General features: G+C 43.6%; 1 protein-coding gene across 4 annotated transcripts in view; it reads left to right on the top strand.

Moving 5' to 3' along the window:
* Positions 1 to 19,914, top strand: part of MTSS1 (MTSS I-BAR domain containing 1) — a 534,479-nt gene that overhangs the window by 501,216 nt on the left and 13,349 nt on the right. For 2 of the 4 annotated variants that reach the window (XM_086966201.1, XM_086966200.1), the window contains 3 exons: positions 7,601 to 7,795; positions 10,036 to 10,203; positions 14,112 to 14,274. In XM_086966201.1, coding sequence (XP_086822327.1) covers positions 7,601 to 7,795; positions 10,036 to 10,203; positions 14,112 to 14,274 — 526 coding nt within the window. The remainder of the gene's footprint in view (positions 1 to 7,600; positions 7,796 to 10,035; positions 10,204 to 14,111; positions 14,275 to 19,914) is intronic. The other 2 variants (XM_086966202.1, XM_086966203.1) reach the window with 2 other exon arrangements.

The following is a 19,914-nucleotide window of genomic DNA, read 5'->3' as shown; positions in this document are numbered from 1 at the left end:
TGCTTCTGCCCCGGCTCTCCCTGTGCTTGCCTTTGGCTTGCTTCTGGGGTTCCTGGCCCTGTCGTAATTCCTGCCTGGTTTGTTCCTGGCTAGGGGCCTCCTGGGGGTGACATGGAGGTTTTTCAGGCCGGTGTGGTTGGGCGCCTACCCTGGGGTTCGTGCCGCTGCTGTCTGGGCCTGGCTGTCTTTTGCTGCTTCCATGTCCTGGCGTGCCGCCTGTTTGTCCTCTTCTGTTCTGCAGTTCTCCAGGTTGGTGGCCTGTGGCTGTGTCCCCTTTTCTGAGCCTGCTTTCGTCTGCTCTCTGTTTTTGTGCATGGTCGGCCCGAGTTGGACCCTGCCTGGCCTCCTGGGGCTGCCGGGATGCTGTTGGCTTCTTGGTCCGTCTGCACTCGGGTGTGTTCGCTCCCTAGGTTGTTCTGGTCTCATCTGGTTCACGTGCCTGGGTGTCTGCTGGGGATTTTCAGCTCCTTTTTGGACTCTGCTTCCTTGCCTGGGCTCTCTTTTGGGTCCTGGCGGGGTACTCTGCTGTTGTGGCCGCATCCTGGTGGGTCCTGTGGCTCCGGGTCTGCGGGCTTCCTGCTGGTTCGGGTTGGCCTCGGGCTGTGCCTCCTGGGATTTCTAGCTGTATTGTCCCTTTTTGGGCTGCTGTTGGGAGTGTTTTGCCGGACGTTTCCTGGTTCTTTCCTGGTTCTGGTGTCCTGGCTCGCTTCTGCCTCTCTTGCTTCCCCGGGCTTTGTTCCCGGTGTGAGTCTGTTTGGGTGCCCCACCCCCCCTCACCCTGCCCTCTCTGGTTGGAGTGCGGTTCTGTGGTGCTCTTGCCTCTGTGGGGCCCTTCTCCTGGCTGCGGGTTGTCTGGGGTTTTCCTGCTGCTTGGCCCTTTGCCTTTTCTGCTAACTCCAACGTCCGCTTTGGCGGTTTTCCTGTATTTCTTTTCCAGCCTTCTGTGTGGTCCCGCGATGTTGGGCTGGTGGTTCCCGGTTCCTCCCTGCCCTTTGCTTGGCCTGGGCGATGCATGGGCTCCTTCTGGGGTTTGGTTGGCTTGCGGGTCCTCCTGCGTGGTTGGGTTGCTTGGCTCTGGTCCTGGCTTCCTGGTTCCTTTGGCGTTTTTGGCCCTGGTTTTTGCTGTTTACTTGGCTCCTCTCCGGTGTTGCTGGGTTCGGGCCTTGTGGTTTTGGTCTCTTTTGGAGCTGGGTCTTTCGGTTTGGTGAGGTGAGCCGGTTTCTGGCCTGTGCTTTCTCATTCCTTGTTGGTCTGGGTGCTTGTGCCAGCGCTCTGTTGGCCGTTTCTTTCTTTGGCATTCTTTGGATGTCTCGGTTTCCTTGTGTGACTGCCGGGTCCTGTGTGCCTTCCTGCTGGTTCTGGGCTTGGCGGCCCTTTCCGGTGGGTTGTTTTGGCGTATCGTTTGGGTTCTGGTCCCGGTTGCCCTCTCTCTGGTTTCTCGGGTTGGCGGCCTCCTTTTTGGGGTCCTGGCCTTCTGTTTGTTTCCGTTCCTTGTCCCTGCTGTCCTGTTCTGGGTTGCGGGCCGGTTGTTTCCTGCAGTCTTCCTTTCCCTCCTTCTTGGTGCTCCCTTGGGTTGCTGCTTTTGTTGTGGTTTCCTGGGTGTGCTTGTGGGTGCCGAAGGCCGGTTTCTGCTTTGGTATTCTCCACTTTGTTATGAATGGGACGAGGACATAAGGGGTCTGGGGGTAATGCTCTATTACTTACCGGTAATCTTCATTACTCCGGGTCACGTTGTCCTCGTCCCATTCATACGCCTCTCCCTTCCTCCCGGACGGCCGGCCTTCCTGTCTGGGCTTGGTTGTACAGGCGGCATGCTAGGTAAATAGTGCTTATGTACTCCCTGTGGTAGGGGCAGTATTAGGGTCCCAGCATGCCTCTTGTTTTTTCTGACGGGAGATGGTCATCTCCACTTTATGAATGGGACGAGGACAACGGGACCCAGAGTAATGAAGATTACCGATAAGTAATAGAGCATTACCAAAACCAGTTTAGGCATTCTATACTGATCATAAGCTGTCCTACAAGAAAACCAGCAAGCATAGAGTCATAAAATTACATACTATACAAATAAGGATTCTGACTGTAAATATCTTACATGCCCAAAGTTTGTCAGAGGGGTTAACCAGCACCAAAATGCTCACCCGTAATAAATCTGTGAGGTTCCAAGTGACTTAATAACTATATGTAGGCTATAATACACAAAAATTACAATCTACCCATTAATGCCGCTTGACTTTAACATATGTTTTTCACAATCAGTAAGTCGGGCCTACTGCCTTTATCGTAACTTTTCATTGTAAACAGTCAAGCCTATAACTTCCATCATTGGCTCCCCGACTCCGAGATAAGCTCGTAAAGGTCCCCCAGGCATCTTGGGGAAATTCAGAAATTGGACCCAACAAGCACAGGACCAAACCTACGTAGCATCACCCAGATTTATACACAAAGGGGGTCATTAGGATCGCAGGGAGCCTCCGCATGGCATGCGGAGTTCCCTCCTGTGCAATTAGGATGTGACCGCAAGGGTTGCGGTCACATCCTCTATTTCTAACAGTGCGGCGGGAGGAGCTTCAAGCTGCACCCGCCGCAATGTTAAAAATACACGCATTGCATTTGCATGCAGTAAGAGGCAGGCACCGCGTGGTGCCTGCCGCTTTCTGCATGCAAATGCAGGGGGGTACCATAGGTACCCCCCATGTGCACCCCCCACGCCCCCCCCCCTTCACCTAGGGGACCCGCAACGGGCCCCCGCAGTGAAGTTCCGTATGCTTTTCCACGGCGGAATACCCGCCGCGGAAAAGCATACTTTACAGGCCATCCTAATATGGTGGACGGTGTCTTCCAGACACCGTCCACCATATTAGAGGTTTTCCGCCGCGGTTGTAAGTTGACCGCGGCGGAAAAGCTGCGGACGGAAACCAGGACCCACCAGCCATCCTAATGTGGCGGTGGGTCTTTGGTCAGTCCGCTGCTTTTTTTCCGCATCCTCTGGGCCGGCGGTGCCTTCTGCCGGCCCCGAGGATGCGGAAAAACCGCAATCATAATGACCCCCAAAGTTTGGCCAAGTTGAAGTTCAACAAAAAACGGGTCACACTGATTCCTCTAAGCAATTAGAGATGTAAGAGATACTCAATATAATCTGCAAGTGAAGGAGATTATCTCATTGTTATCAAGATATAAAGCGAAATAAAGATGCACTTGAAAAAAAATTACCTTTATCATTGGCTTGTCACCATAAGCAACTCCGACCTTCTGAGTTGGTTCATAAGCCTTCCCACAAGGTAACCATCAGGTATACCATAATAAATGTACAAAATACAACTTCCTAAATAATGCAAAATCCCTACTAATAGAGCCTAATAAGGATTACCATAGTGCAAATCGCCTATTCTTACGGTTTGTTTAGGTGGGTCACATGCACCAAAACCCTTACTTACTACCATGATCTGCAAGATTACATGTAACAAAGTGCCCGCCTAGAGGTTTTTGCACAGTGTAAAAACAATCTACCCTCAAAAGTTGTTTGCCTATAATACATACTTTTTACAATAAGTAAGTGAGGTCTAACTGCTTTCTCAAACTTTTTTTATGAACAGATCACTACTAAAGAATCTGACATAACTTTCTTAGTGAACTGATAATGCCTCTACACTGTACCAGTGACTTTACGCTGCATACAATATAGGCCTACAGAAGTACGCAGCAGCTGGCAACCATCAGGCATACTTTTATAAAATTAGAAGTATGTACACATTTACAGTTGACAAAACAATATACAACCCCTATCAATAGGGCCTAACAATAATCATCACAGTTAAAATCTACTCCTAGGTTTTATCAGAGTGAGTGACCGATATCAAAACCCTTGCCTACGATGGCAATCTGTGAGATTATGTAACAAATACCTTGCTACAGCCTGTAATATATTATGTCAAAATTCATCGTTCGAGGCCCACTGGCCATACCATATGCTTTTCAAAATAAATAAGCCAATCCTATTGCCTTTATAATAACTTTTCATAACAAACAGGCCTATGGCATCCGGCATAACATTTCCCTCTGCACCCATCAAGCCTGTAGCTGTTATCATTGGCTTGTCATCCTAACAAAGTCAGCATTAGTGTACTAAGTATAAGCTTTCCCACAAGGCAACCATCAGGCATAATTATATACTTCCAAATGTATACAAAATTAGTTGGCAAAGCATAGTACTAACTCTCCTAACAGGGATTTATTGTGATTCTCTCAATGCAAATCTTCTATAGTCATGGTTTTTCAGTGGGGTATCGAACACTAAAAACCCTTGCCTACTAACATAATCTATGAGATTACATGCAACAAAGGGCTTTAGTTCAGCGAAAAAATACTACATCCTTAAATGCCGATTGACTTTATCATACTTTTTTTTACAATCAACCTGTCAAACCTGCTGCTTTTCTCATAACTTTTCATAAAAACAGTGAGGCATACAGCCTTTCTCATTGGCATGTGTCCATATCCAACGTAAACCCGCTCAACTGCGCAAATGTTTTCTAAAAGGCAACAATCCAGCATACAGCTTAAATGTACAAATCTATGCAAAATGACAGTTAGCAAAGCAAAATACCATCTCTCTAAAGAAAGCCATACATGGATTATTTTAATGCATATCTTCTATCCCCTGCAGTTTGTTCATGTGGATCAACCATAGTAAAAGACTTGCCTACTCTAGTATTCTGTGAAATTACATATAAAAAGCAATGATCTACAGGCTTTAGCAAAGTGCAATAACAATCCATCCTTAAAACCCTATTGTCTTTAACACATGCCTTTCACAATAAGTAGGTCAGGCCTACTGACTTTTTCGTAACACTTCACGATGAACAGATCAAACCTATGAAATCTGGCATGCTTTTCTCAATGAACTGATGAAGCCATAACCTTTTAACATTGGTTTTACACTTTACCCAATACCGGCTTTCTAGTGCACATAAACTGGCAACCGTCATGCATACAGTGATACAATTACAAATATGTAGAAATATGCAGCTTGCAAAACAATATGCAGCCCCTCCCTATAGGGTCTAGCAAATATTCTTACAATGAAACCCCCCACCACAGGTTTTGTCAGAGTGAGTGTGCAACGTCAAAAGCCTTGCCTACTCTAGTAATCTGTGAGATTCCATGCAGCAAAATTCCTACTTGTGTGCTTTAATATAGAGTTCTAACGTTTCACACCACATTGTGAAAAGTATATGTTAAAGTTGATAGACAATCAATATGTCAGACCTAGTGCCTTTATCATAACATTTCACAATAAACAGATCAAGTCCATAGCCATGATCCTTGGCTTGCCACCATAACCAACTCAGTCCTGCTGCATCAAGTATGAACTATGCTGCAAGCCAACAAGTGCAATACATGCAGTCAGTTCTCTGGGAGCACACACATTCAGCCCCATCAAATCCTGTAATCCAAGAAAATCCATGTTGGTTAATGACTGTACTCTTTTCTTTTGTGCTTCCTCCAGAGCACAACAGAACTCGGTTTATCAAAGACATGTTAATTGCATTACAATGTCATGTGTGTGTCCCTGAAAGTTCAAGCTGAGGCACATAGATAAACAAACAACATGATCAAATCTATGTGGACGGATACACACTTTTTTTTGTGGAAGCAAACTTCTGCCCAATCAAAACATGTACTCCTGGCTCCCAACATGTGGGCGAAGCCAAAGCTCCTCTCCTGGTGATCCTCTCATAATTGTCTGGCAACAGCTCTGCTGTCCAGCCAGACCATGAAATATCAAATACTGTACTGGTACAGAACTTCAATGAATTGTGATATTTATAACAGGGTTAACAGTGAAGTCATGCCTTATCCTTTTCCTCTGAGTAATTCAAAATGTATGTTTCTTCAGAACGCATATGCTTTTCCCGAATGTTGCTTTATAATTTTTTTAAGACAGTGTTCATTTCAAATTTGAAATAATTGTCACATATGCAAGGTTCTTGTCTTAAACATGAACCTCTCTTAAGAGAGTTGTTAGCAGATTATGGATCACACATGTAATAGGGTTACACACCTGGCAATTTTGTGTACTAACGAGCAGTTCACAAAGGCTACTTTGTTGCAGGGAAGAGAACATTTATATTTTTTAAAGACATTCTAAGCACATTTCTTGCGTGATGGAGGGTTGGTGAGCAGCACCTTATAAAGATGTACTTTAAGACCATGTTTGACCTTTTCCTGGGGATTATCTGTAAATTACTCCCACTGGGTCTTACACCATCAAATCATTCAACACTAAATACATCCCCTTTGATCTAAGGGAGAAAGATTTTCAGTTGTGTTAATCTTGCAACAGGTACTGCCATTTCGATATTAATTGCCTTTATGGCTGGAGTGGATGTTAAACATTTCAAAAGCACATGGGATCTGGTTTACTCCTGACTGTGCCTCTTATAAGTCTGACCACTGGTGTCGGCCGGTGCTATGGCGGCCATTACTGCATGTATGTCTGTTTCTAAAGGACACATTTTGTCAGCTGCTCATGGGATACTCAGTTCATCCTTCTACTGGAACATGGTGCTTAGGTCAATGTAGAGCTAGTAAGCCTGACCTGAAGGAGAAGGGAATACACTGAGTTAGTGTGTTGTAGGTGCAACCCATTTTACATGTACCATTCAGCACTTAAACAGAAGCTGCTGCTCATTTGTATGATTTACTTATTTGTGTTGACTTCCTAGCCATTCTCTGCAGGTTGAGCAGAAATCCTTGGTTGCTATCATGTTTGCATGTTCATTGACAGATGTTCATTGACCTGTTTTTTTGTGAGGCAAGAGTTTTCACATGTGATTGTTAGTTGTAGCTGTTGAGTTCTGTGGTTTGCAAAGGTAGGAAATCACACAATATCAAAAATATTATATAGTGTTCTATAGGGAAATGCTGGGGCTATGGTTATGAGCCACACAATATTATATAGAGTGTTATATAGGGAAAAGCAAGAGTCTATGGTTATGAGCCACACAATATTATATAGTGTTATATAGAGAAAAGCTGGAGTCTGTGGTTATAAGTCACACAACTGGTGTATCCTCCTAGCACCAAATTTTCTTATTTTGATTGCAAAATATATAAATTTAAGAAGTCTGCTGCTTCCAGGGGAGTCATTTAGAGCTGAGTTACAACTGTCAGTGACAGACGGGAGGCATGTTACAGTTCAAGTTTAAGTTTGTATAAATATGTTTCTGACGCAATTACATACACAAAGTAGACAGACCTTTTCTTTTGCATCTCATACATAGAGATGTACATTGTTAATCAGAGATTTGACATGTACATTTGAATTTCCTAATCTTAAATTTATTTTTGCAACCTGCTCCAAGCACATTGCTTGTAGGTACGCAAAGGGCTACATCTGCATATAAGACTACTCCTAACATCTGTTAAATATTATCCATCTTGAAAGCCATTGTTGATGTATTTGCATGTGCATTTTTGTGAAAATTTTATCTTGTGTTTAAGTTATCCCAAATGCATCAAATCCACATCATTTTTTCTCATCCAGGGTTATATTTACCTTTTTCTGTTTGTTTTCCTTTGTTTTGTTTGTCTCCAGTTATCCAATGGTTTTTATCACTGTAGTTTATCAAGTGAACCATATCTAGCTTCAGTTGGTGCAGGTCCTTTCCCTCATTACCCGCCTGTTTCCCGTCCCTGGACCCGGTCTAGCTCTGTGCACCTTACAGACTACCATCATTATTACACCATTGGGCCTGGCATGTTACCATCATCTAAGATCCCTAGCTGGAAGGTTTGTGTTTCTTTTGTTGCACCATCTTTTAAATCCTCAAATCCGCAATGGCCATCATGCACGTCATTCTTAATTGCAGTGTGTTTTATGTCATGTAGTATCTTACAGAACTGTTGGAATACATTGAACGTAGTTTGCTTTAGTACGCTGCTTGTAGGAAGCCAATGAGACTGTGGATTATAGTCAGCTACGGGTGATTATCAAGAGTATTGGGGTGTATTAGAGCAGTGATTGAAGCCATCAAAGAATTTTTGTTGAAATGAGTCAGACATATTACATCACTTACACAATGTACCTACACACATGCAAGTTGGAACAAATGAATACTATCAGTGAAAGCAAGCAAAATATAGATGGTGTTACTGTGGGGTTTGCAGTACAGAGCTCAGGGTTACTATAATACACGCTCATAATAGGGCGAAGCCAGAAACCAAGCCACAACTAAACCCATTTCCAGATGATTTGGAGGAGATTTGAAATCTCAACTTCTACCTATTGTGGATGCTCACCTCCTCCAGAAGCTCACCAGGTTCACTGTGCCCATGGATTCACTTCTTGATCCTCCGCCTCCTGTCTCCATGAAGACTTGGATGCCAGCCATGGACATTAAGCTTTTTCTCTGGCAAGTCTAAAGAATTCTGTAATTAGTTACATAAACCAGTTGCTAGGACTAAAAACCTGGGCACAGGTATTGTTGGCAAGGAGTAGTGATCTTCATACAGTGATACCATGTCCCTATTCCTTCCATATTGCTCGTCCACTAGGCGTTTAGTTGAATTCATATCACTGTTGGCGGAAGCCTGGGTGCCTTTTTGCTTCTTGGTCCTTCCTGGTCCCTTCCTCCCATCAGAGCCATCTCTCTCCAGGCCTAAAAATGAAATCCAGAGAGAGAGAATATACGGTGCCACAGCCAATATGTACCGTCATAAATATTTCCCACATCTAAATGTGCTGCGCGTTGCCTGCACCTACTCTCCTCGTGCTTCAACTGCACATGTGAGTTGTGACTGCGAGTGGTGCCTGACTTTGTGCTGTGCTCCAGTCTGTAATGGGCTTCCACTTCCAGAGGCCTATTGCACAACTCCATTCCTGACAGAGTCTAGCTGTGCAAACATATAATTCTGGGTTCAGGAAATGAGAGCCTTTACCCTCAGGCAAACAAGTCATCAGACAACTAAAGTCAAAGTTGAAACCTCATTGACACTGTGAAGTCTCCTGTAGAAAAGAAAGCAAAAGACAACAGTTGATCACCCTAAAGGTGATAAGGCAGGGAATAATTTCTCATTGAATGTGGTGGACTCGCCACCTTCCACCACACCTCACCACCACATCTTTGAAGATTAGCCCGAAGTGTGACCTCTCCTGAGTAAAAATAGGCAATAGAGACTTTTTTCTAAATCTTTTGAGTCATAGATAGAAGGCTATGTGTCATATTCAATAAGGATTGTAAAGCAGAAGAGAGCGCAGTGGTTATCCGCAGTTCTCAAGGCTGGCTGAACGATATCCAGTCAATAGATAATGTTTAGATTACTTTTTTGTAATAAAACCTATCTTTCCTTAATACCTTGACACCAGTAGTAAAGGGAAGAAGCAGGCAGTCTGTTCTTAGTTTCACTGTTGGCCTGATGAATATTTAGCATATGACCATGAATGAATAAACCTAATTATTGTGCCTTTCCAATTTAAACTGTACTTATAATTCTGCCCACTTTAGGTTGAAGGTAGTATTCAGACTATCAGGCGTGTTACAAAGGTCGCCTATAGTTAGGTAGCCGACTAGAGGTTTTTTAACAAGGTCTGCCACCTTTTAAAACATTCTTCGCAAGTTTGGCACGAACAGAATAGTTATTTATAGTGGTACTTCATAGCCATTTTTAGGGGAGATTGTTATGGTGTGTTTTCTAACTTTTATTATTATTAGCAGTGTAGAAATCCACATTTAAATGACATAAAAAGCAAGTGTCACCCACAAGATCAATGAAATACTGAATGGGTGTGTTAGTCATGATGGATTCAAGTTTATATCTGTTTGCAAATCTACTAATAAAAGGAATGTGAAATGGCCACATATATAGTTTGCTTAATAAAAATACTAATGTTTGTCACGCCAATGCCATCCTGTAGCGGCGGTGCTATGTGTGCTGAGCGAGCATTTTAATTGCCGCATCTCTGCGTTGCCTGAGATTCGGACAAGGGTATGTTCTTATGCTACAGCTGACTAACAGATATATCCTATTTAGGACTGGGCTAAGCCAGGTCCATACGATCAGCCTTTGGTGAACACCCTTCAGCGGCGTAAAGAAAAGCGCGAGGTTGACCCTGGTGGAGGAGGAGGCCAAAGTGCCCAACCAGTGCAGAGTGACGAGGGGCAGCGACCTCGGAGCATGACTGTCTCAGCCACCTCCAGGGTAATGTTCTACTTGTTAGAATTGTCAATGCACACTGATCAGAGCGCTGGTCCGGATGAGTGTTCCTAACTCAATATTTCTGTTCACAATGTATCCATGAACTTGGCCACTACCACCCAGTGTTCCACCACTTGAAAAAATGCAAGAGATATGCTCCAAAATTTATACGTAAACCACCTAAAAGCATAATTTAATTAAATGATGTAACCCTGGGGTGGCTGATACCGCAGGGTTGAATAACAGTTATAAACTAAATAATCAGGTTGATAAACTGAATAGTACCTAGACTTTTTAGTTGCTTGTAAGATTAAATCTTATGTCTAAACGACACAAAACCTTATAGAAAAAGAAATTTTGGTTTATTAGTTAAGCTTTGTGAAGAAAAGGAGTTGGGAAGGGGGTGCGAAGCTCCTGTTAGTGTGCATTTCCTCCCAAACCTTTGTAGGGCATTGTTACCACTGTTTTAACTGCACATCACACTTGCTCTAATGAGATTAGGTAATGTCCACTCTGATTTAAAAGGCTGTTGTACAGAGGTACTAGGGAAAGTCACTTTTTACTGGTAAGTAGGATTCAACTCTATACCAATAGCTTCATTTCGCTGCATGCTGCCCTGTTTGAGCTTGCGGTGCAAATATGAGTCTGCGTTCTATTCAAGAGCATGAGCTGATGATGATGCTAATCAGTGGCCACACAGAGAGGTCATTACACATTACATTCAAAGGTCCATTCTGTCAACTCATGATTAGAGAGGAAGAGATTTTATATCTTTAATAGGTAAAATATTTATTTCATAAATACTGGAATAAGTTGCACAGCAGCACGTTACAGAATCGTCCACGAAAAAGCGGCATATAGATGTGGTGAAGGTTATTGATTTGTAATAGAGCGAAGTCTGTCAGTACGCTGCAGAAAACATTTTTTATTTACATTTTACGATATGATACACATTTTGATGGCCTTGAGGGCAACCAACCAAAGTGCGGCTGGGCTATAACAGGAGGATCTTGTGTGGAGGTTTGACATTTGAGAGGGATTTCTTGAGGGAGCACTTGATTGCTAGAAGGGGGTGTAGGCTCAGAGTGAGTTGAGAAGGATATTCCAATGGAGTTAACCAAGTAGTTCATAGAACTTGAACTGGAACCTGAATGGTGCGCAGAGTAGTTTAGGGACAGACCGGTAATTGCATTTTTCCAAACACAATCTGTATGAGAGGGACTATTGGGAACGGTTTCTAGAGCGGAGTAAAAAGTTGACATGTCATGTACTGCCTAAAAGAACAGGCTGAGGAGCAGAACAGTGACATATCAGATGGCTTGTTGGCAGGACAGAGAGGCATGTATGTTGGCCTTTCTGTTTCCTTGGAAGATTTAAAATATGAATTTGCCAAAGATGAGAATTTAATTCGGTGGGTGCAGCAACACAGTAGATGGCCATTAACGAGGCCGGTGCAGTAATTCAACTTTCTCATGACAAGCCTTAGTAAATAGAACCAGGCTTCCATAGTGGTAGAGCGAAAAAAGTAAGCCAGTTTCATGCTGGAATCTAGTTGCACTCCAAGATTTCTAGCAGAGAGAAAGGATGATAGTAGTTTCAAGGGTGAGGGAAAGTTTTAACTTATGATGATGGGTAAACTGATTTTAATGGTAATGGTGGTGAGATGGTGAGGTGGTGTGTTATATTTGTAAACATTAATAGATACTGTATAGCAGTTAAGGATTCTTCTTTGAAAATGAGTGACAGAAGAAGATGTGTGTGTTAACGGCATAGAGGAGACCGAATAATCTTAAAGTGGAGATGGTAAGCTCAGAGAAGGTGGTATGCAGTGAGACAAAAGGAGAGTCCATGACTGAGCATTCAGGAATACCCTCTTGTAGGGGTGCGGGCACAGAATGTGAGGAGCACCAGCAGACCGTAATAAGTGATTTGCAAGGTAGGAGAACTAGCCCAGCGCTATGCTGATATCTCCTGTTAAAATTGTGACGACAGTTGTGAATGTTACAGAGGTTGAAGAAAAGGCTGGAGGAAACGTGGGTATGGTGAGAGGCAGAGTTGAGAAATCTGGACACTTGTGTGACTATAGTTTAAGGGGAAAGCTTAAAGTCAAATTGTTTAGTAAGATTCAACAATTAAGGGAAAGGATAGGCTGGTTGAATGTTAGACACTCAAGTATTTTTGGAATTAGGGAAAATTGGTACAAAATACAGTATTTCGACAAAGAGAAAAGGTTAGCTGTTAATTAATTGAGCAGTCCTAGACTATGGCAGGTTTAAAGCGCTGTGTGTTGGCGCAGGGATCCAGTACCCTGGATTAGAAGGCGATTGGGTTGAAGGTTTGCGAGGTGATCTGGTTGAATGGAGCACAGGAGGATGTGGCTGGCTAAAACATGAGGATAGATTATGCTGGGACAGATGGTGAAAGGTCAGTTAGCAGGGGGTGTGGCTAGGGCAGAGATTAAGTGTTAGGGGCACTAAAGAGGATGCCGAAAGCGATATGAGATGAAAATCTATGTCCATATTGTTGGAATGAGAGATTGTCATGACATTGGGAGGGTGTAAATTTGCTTGGGACATAAGAGAAATTAATGTGTTTAAACCACTCTGGTTGCTGTGTTGTGTGGAAATTAGTTCATAGCAATATGCAATTTTGCGGAGTCTAGTGTGATTGTAAAGGAGTTTGGGGCCTTCTTAAACGGTTTCCAGGTATTTGGGGGTACATAAGGCCATGTCAGGGAGAGAGGGGATGGTCAGTTAAGAAGATATGGGCAATACCAATAGTAATGTTGCTTGTCCCTAGAGGAATGGTTGAGAGGTCAGTGGTGTACGTGACGTCCGTCAACCAGGTTGATGTCATGATGAGATCATAAGTGTTTGTTGTGGGAGCGTCTAGCATTAATAATGCGAAGGAAGTGGTCCTTGAGTAGTTGGAGAGAGATGATGATTTTTTGGATTTAGTTTGAGGTCACTGATGATGAGCTAGGAGTCCAGCATTATATTTACATCTCCTAATAAGAAATACCTGAATGCTTTTCGGGCTGTATAGTCTAATATTGTGAAGCTCAGAAGTTGTGAGGATACTGACTCTGTTATATTCCTGAGTAAATGTGGTAGATTCCAGCAGTGGGATCTAAACAAAGCAAGACATTGATATCTCGATATTATCAGCAAGTCTCAGGGTTTGCCGTGGAAGTGGGTAGGTCTAGAGTTAGTATTACAGAGGAAAAGGGCTGCGTTAGGTTGGACATTGAAACAGGTCATTAACATTTTCCAAAAAAATATAAGAGGGGGAATTAGGTGCTGTTTCTAGAGTGAGGTTGGGAGGTGAGCTGCAGTGTACTGTTAATTATGTTTTGGGTTGAGATTTGCTTACAAGAACCATGAGGAGAGTAGAGGGGGAGGCAATAAGCTAATGATCATATTTAGATCTTCTGAAAAAAAATATTACAATGGCTCTGCAACATAGTATAATGTGAACTTTGAAAGTTGAGATGATACTGGCTGTGTTATGTTCCTTGGGAAAGTGGGATTCCTTCGGAGGAGTGATGAGGTGGGGGTGGGTGCGATATGTCTATTGGGGTGGCACTGGAAGGATATCTGTGAAATCGGTGTGTTGGGATCAACATGGATGTAAATTAGAACATTACATTTGTGATCACAAGATGTACTACATCTGGTCTGATTCCTGCAATTCTCAGTCAACCTTACAACATGTCACAGTACTATCGGTGTAAGTAAAATGATTCTTTTAGAAAGATGAGTGTTCATGATGCTCCTGGGTTTCCACATTAATCCGAACATGTTCTGATTAATTTGTAATGGTATGTGCCCTTACTCATGTGCTTGTCTCCTTTGCGTGTTTCAGGGACTGACTAGCTTCTGTTTCCGGTTTGTCTTTACATGATTCTATAGCAAGGAGAAGAGATTGAGGCCTGTGAAGAGCTTGCCCTTGCCCTGAGCCGAGGTCTACAGTTGGACACACAGAGAAGTAGCCGTGATTCCTTGCAGTGCTCAAGTGGATACAGCACCCAAACTACCACTCCATGCTGCTCCGAGGACACAATCCCATCACAAGGTATGGGCAGAATGATCAGCTACAAATCCACTACAGATTTCAAGATGTGTTATTTCTCGCTTTGAAAAGTGTATGTTTACTAAACTCTGAGACTGCATCACCATTAGCAGAATTTGCTCTTAATGTGTAACTATCCGGTGCCTCATTATTGCACATTTTTTGGCTCCAGTTTCTTCTCAATAATATGTGCTGCACCGTATTCTCCCGCAGTGGTAGATACCTTTCTTAGGCTCCTTCACTTATACACAAAATGGGCACAGTATCTTCTGAGGGTAAAAGACCAGCTTGCGTCAGCCATGTGTAGTGGTTAAGTAGAAGGCACCACGGTGAAACTTGTGAATGCTAATGCAGCAAGTACTCTCTGTTGGTGAGGTCTTGATTCTTAACTGCTAATCTAATTGTTCTGAAATTAGCACTTAATACATTTGAATTTGCTCCTGATCTGTTAGTATCATATTGCTCCATATACATAAAACCGAACTTGTCCCACTGCCATTCCCAGGATAAGGCTCTGGACTAAGAGGTGCTGCATCAAGCCTATTTTGAAACCATTGCCAAGTGGCGTCTCAACCTCGTTTATAAAAGTATGCATTCTAACCACATACTCTAGCCATATAAATGTTCATTTGACTCATTTAAGACTTAGTAAGTGGATGCCAGTTGTGCCCCAGTAAACTTATACACGATCGATTATGAATTCTGGGACTTCCCAGATCTGCAGGGGTCGAATTTCTAACCCATGAGTGCAAAGACTTAGTTCAGCACACTATCCGGAGGAATAAATACCATTTGGACCACAGCCCTGTCACTAACTCACTAAGCAGCCCAGCTCTCCTACACCATGTTCCCCACACCAGAAAGACCAGATCAGGCGGCCGCTCCTTCTCCTTCCTCGCGGTCAGAACCTGGTACGCCCTCCTTCTCCACCTCAGACAGACCACATCTCTCCCCATCTTCAAAAGAAACCTCAAAACCTGGCTCTTCGACAGACCCTCTCCTTGATGGACTGGAACCTGCGAAACCCCCCTCGCCCAGCGCCTTGAGACCCTCACAGGTGAGTAGTAGCGCTTAACAAATGCGTGATTGACTGATTGAAGCAGTCGTGCGTGGACAGTGTTGTCAGTTTACCAAACAATCTTTTGTTCTTGAACCCAATCAAACATAGTTCTAGAAGCAATAGGGATCTGTTTAAAATGTTTATTTAAACATTCTTAATCTGGTATTTAAAATGTGCATAGTAATCACACAGCATGAAAATATAAAAGCAATTATGCATGTCATAGACAGTGAGAATAAAATGAACATTTCAAAAATGTTTAGAAAGAACCTACTACCTCTTTCGAAGTGCTACACTATAGCATTTAGTAGGGAGCTCACCTATCTTAATTTCTTAAGGATGATTGCACATCATACCTTTTGACAGTTAATACAGCTGTCCCTTATAAGAGTTCTTTCTGGGGAAGGAAATGTTCTCTTGGCGAAAGTGCATCATCTTCTAGGCTTTCAGGCCTCACTCTCCAACTGAAAGCAAGTAGATCTTTGCTAATCAATGATGAAATCCTGGATTTCTTGTAGGGTTTGACCACTGATTTTATCTCGTATTTTCAAAATAAAATGGGGCTCAAAGACATTGGTTTCTTAACAGACTAAGCTATTGGGACACAAGATGCATCAGCCCAGTCCACACGTTGATTTTAAGCTGCCATTGCTAAAAACCCTGAGATCTATATAGCAAGGGTCCATATTAGAATTGTGGTGAAGATGATAAACTAGAAATGACCAGCCATGTACATGACTTTCACACGTTTAGCTAAAGATATGTAGACGAGAAAATGGATGTTAGACCTGCTGTGTTTACCCTGCCATTATTTATCTGACCTCCTGTATTTGACTGTGTGCTGAACTTCGCTTTTGCTGGTTTTAGGACTCTGGGCACCTTACCATTGCAAGTGTGCATGTGCTCTGTGCCTAAAATGTAATAGTATTTGGGTTATCCATGATTGGAATATTTGATTTATTAATAAGTCCCTTGTACAGTGCACTGCGTGTGCCAGGGCCCGTAAATCAAATACTACAAGTTGGCCCGCAGTACTGATTGTGCCATCCACATGAGTAGCCCTTCAAGCCCATCTCAGGGCCTGTGTTTGCAGTTTTAAACTGCCATTTCAACCTGGTAAGTTCACCTACTTGCCATACCCAAACCTTCCCTTTTATTACATCTAAGGCACCCTTATATTAGTCCGTAGATAGCCCCATAGGCATGATACTGTATATTTAATAGGTAGGACATGTACTTGTTAGTTTTACATGTCCTGGTTCGGAAAAACTGCTATATTCATTTTTCACTACTGCAAGGCCTATCCCTCCCATAGGTTAGAATTGGAGCTACTTTGTAACATCTCACAAGTTTATCTGTCAGTTGGGAGCATACAGAAATTGGAGTTTGTGATCTCTGGACTTAAAATTTAGAAACACATCTTTTAGTAAAGTTGGTTTTTAGATTTCAGGTCTGAAATTTTCACTTTTAGAAAGTTGGCATTTTCCTACTTTAACCATTCTTTGCCTCTGCCTGGCCCTAGAATACATGTCTGCGTTGGATGTCAGTTGGACTTTTTAAATTCACTCTAGAAAGTCACTCACATACTGAGCCGAGGTGTGCCCTGCATATCTTGATGGCTCATCACCAGGCTGATGAGCCTTCCTGAGCTAGAGTGTTGTGAGGAGCTTACACTTGCACCTGAATAGGGCTGTGCCTGTCCCCGCACAAAGAAGTCTCCACCCCCTGTAGTGTGCCTGGAGTCAGGGCAAGGAAGGGCAGAGTCTATTCTTAGAATTCTTCTTACCTCAAAGGCCGAAATGGGTACAAGTACTGGACCTCAGACACCATCTACTCTGAACACTTCTGGATTAAGGACATCCTGCCAGGGAGAAGAGCTGTCGTTCTGCCAGAAGGGACTGTCATTTTGCTGTCTGCTTTGCTATGTTGGCCTGTTGCCCACTGCTTCTGTTCTGGGAGTGAGAGGGCAGGACGTTGTGCTCTACATCCTGCTTTCTAAAGTTTCTCCAAGGGTTGGGTTGAGCTTGCCTACTGTTAAAAGTCTCAGGGCCATCAAAGACTTCACCTGTTGCACCTGGGCTCCTTTGCTGAGAGCACTGCTTGCCAAGTGGTGCCAAACCCTGTTCCTGGACCTTTGGAAGTTAGTTTCAGTGCTTTCAGAAGAACTACACATCGGGCAACTACTGAACAAATGCCTGTCTGCAACTTTGCTGCTGTGCCAGCCTGCACAGAAGCTGTGGTCCCTGCTCGATGTAACCGGCGTGACTTGCAACGCAGGTACCGGCGATGCAGTGGTGCCTCTGAAGGACTGCCATTATGGGAGTCCCAAACAACGCACCACCGACGTCCGTGATGCCCCCTCCAATTCAGACACTGCAGCTGTGGCCCAGTGGTTCAACCTCGACACAGTGAACCAAAGCCTTACGGCTTGACCTGCAATGCCTCATCGACGCCGCACAGCAGTAAGGAACCAAGGGTCATCTTGGCAACCACCGCATCACCTCCTCTACGCCCAACAATGTCCCCGGGCATCATCGACTCCACCACTCTGCACTGCTGCCTGGAACCAACACCTGGCTTGCCTTGGTGATGCCTGACCACCTTCGTGTAGCTCACTGTCCTTGAGTGCTGGTGTGCCAACGACATGCATAGCAGTAAGGAACCGACGCCGCACTTGTCTCCCCGACGCCACACCACCATGCCCCTTGCATCATCTTTGATTTCCTACACATACAAAGTATTGTACCAGGGTCCATGTGACTCCTGGCACTGGCCCTCGCCCCATCAAGGCCGGACTGACTTTGTGAAGTCATCGATGTCAAGCGCGACCAGATATCCCCGTTGGAGCTATTGTGTTCTAAAAGATATGCTTGATTTAATCATTGAAAAGTGTATGCTGGATTTTTGTTATTTTGGTCTTGTTTGATTCAGATAAACTGTGTGTGTGTGTGTGTGTGTGTGTGTGTGTGTGTGTGTGTGTGTGTGTGTGTGTGTGTGTGTTACAAATACTTTACACATTGCCTTTTTAGTGTAGACTGATTGCTCCATGCCAGGCTATCAGAGGGTGAGCACACTTACCCTGACTAGGATTGTGGTTCCTGCTTGGACAGGGAGCATACCCCTGATAACCGGAAATCCAATTTCTAACCATGGAGAAATGGGCTAACCTAACTAAAATGCAGCCTGTCACGTGCTCACAACACATCTTAACAGTCGTTTTTCCATACAGCAGAAAATGAAATCATAAAAAAAGGGTGCAGCATTACTTAAGGAGGAGAGAAAGCACTGTATCATTACATTTAAGGTAAGGGAAAGGAGCTCTGGGCCTAAGATTCCATATCAACAGGGGCATGGGACTCAGAAGCCTTGGGATTGCCATTGTCAAAGCAATCAACCGTGTTAAGTAAAAGAGTGGAACAGCAAGACGTGGAAAACAGGACGCATACAGATGAAAGAAACTGGACCATCCACACCATTAGCAACAAACGTTAGCCACCAAAGAAATCGGGTAAAACAGGTTAAGCCTATATTCAAGTAACTGAGTAGGCCACTAGAATCGGTGTCTGCCACCAAATGCAAGTCCAAGAACAGAACACCTGCATGAGAGCAACTGTGTTCATTTTGAGACATGCCAAGTCCCTAAAATAACAGACAAGACTTTCAGAGCTGACATACTTTAGTCGGAGCTACGTAATACTAACACCACAACTGTAACTCACCCAGCAAGGGCAATCAACACCTTTCATGCCTGCCACCTGGTTTAGTCTGGCAGGTCTCAAACGATATCATTACAGTAGGAAACCCTTCACATCCACACAGCACTGGGTGTGTTCAGTCACTAGGGCCATAGCTGATTTATGGACAGTTCACACTCCACAGAAGACCCTTCATTGGTGAGCCCAGAATAGCAGAGTACAATATGCATCTAGAAGAAATAAATGGTTATGTAATTTGTGAGTGTGCACGATATAAAAAACATAACATAATGGACTCTAGTCTTCCACTGTACAGGATCCTCTTTGTGGGAGACTATAGTGGTTCTCATGAACTCTCAACCAGTTCCAAATATGAGATTTTAGACTCTTGCAGAGCCTCCAATCGTTCAGGGTGAGCAACATGTAGTTCTTCCATAACCATTTACATTCCTGAATGGAGACTTGGGATACCTCTGGGTACCGCTCAGGTTTTTGGTGGGGAGCAGAAGGACCCTTCAGATATTCCTGGGTTCAGAACAGGTATCTTGTTGTTCATTTTCTATCTCCTTTTTGCCATTTCCGCTGTGCCACTTGTTTTTGTGGGAAATTGTGGTATATATTCTCATTGACTAAAAGGCATACTCCAACAACAACACTGAATGACTTCCTTTGTGGTACATATCTAAATTCTCTATAAGCAGCTGTTGCGATGGAAATGTCACCCTGCATGGCTTGATAGTGTGCACTACTTTATTGAGATCACCTTGTAGCCTGATTCTGTAGGTTTTTGATTTGTTTTTTATCACCTCAGCACCGACAACAACCTCGTGTGTACAGAGGACCACTATAAAATGTTGTGAGACCCAAAGTGGAGCTCAGCAGTTGGCG

Source organism: Lissotriton vulgaris, chromosome 4_1 (assembly GCF_964263255.1).
Source record: "Lissotriton vulgaris chromosome 4_1, aLisVul1.2, whole genome shotgun sequence".
NCBI classification, from domain to species: domain Eukaryota; kingdom Metazoa; phylum Chordata; class Amphibia; order Caudata; family Salamandridae; genus Lissotriton; species Lissotriton vulgaris.
Note: the sequence above shows the minus strand (reverse complement) of the source record. Positions and strands in the feature narration are given on the sequence as shown.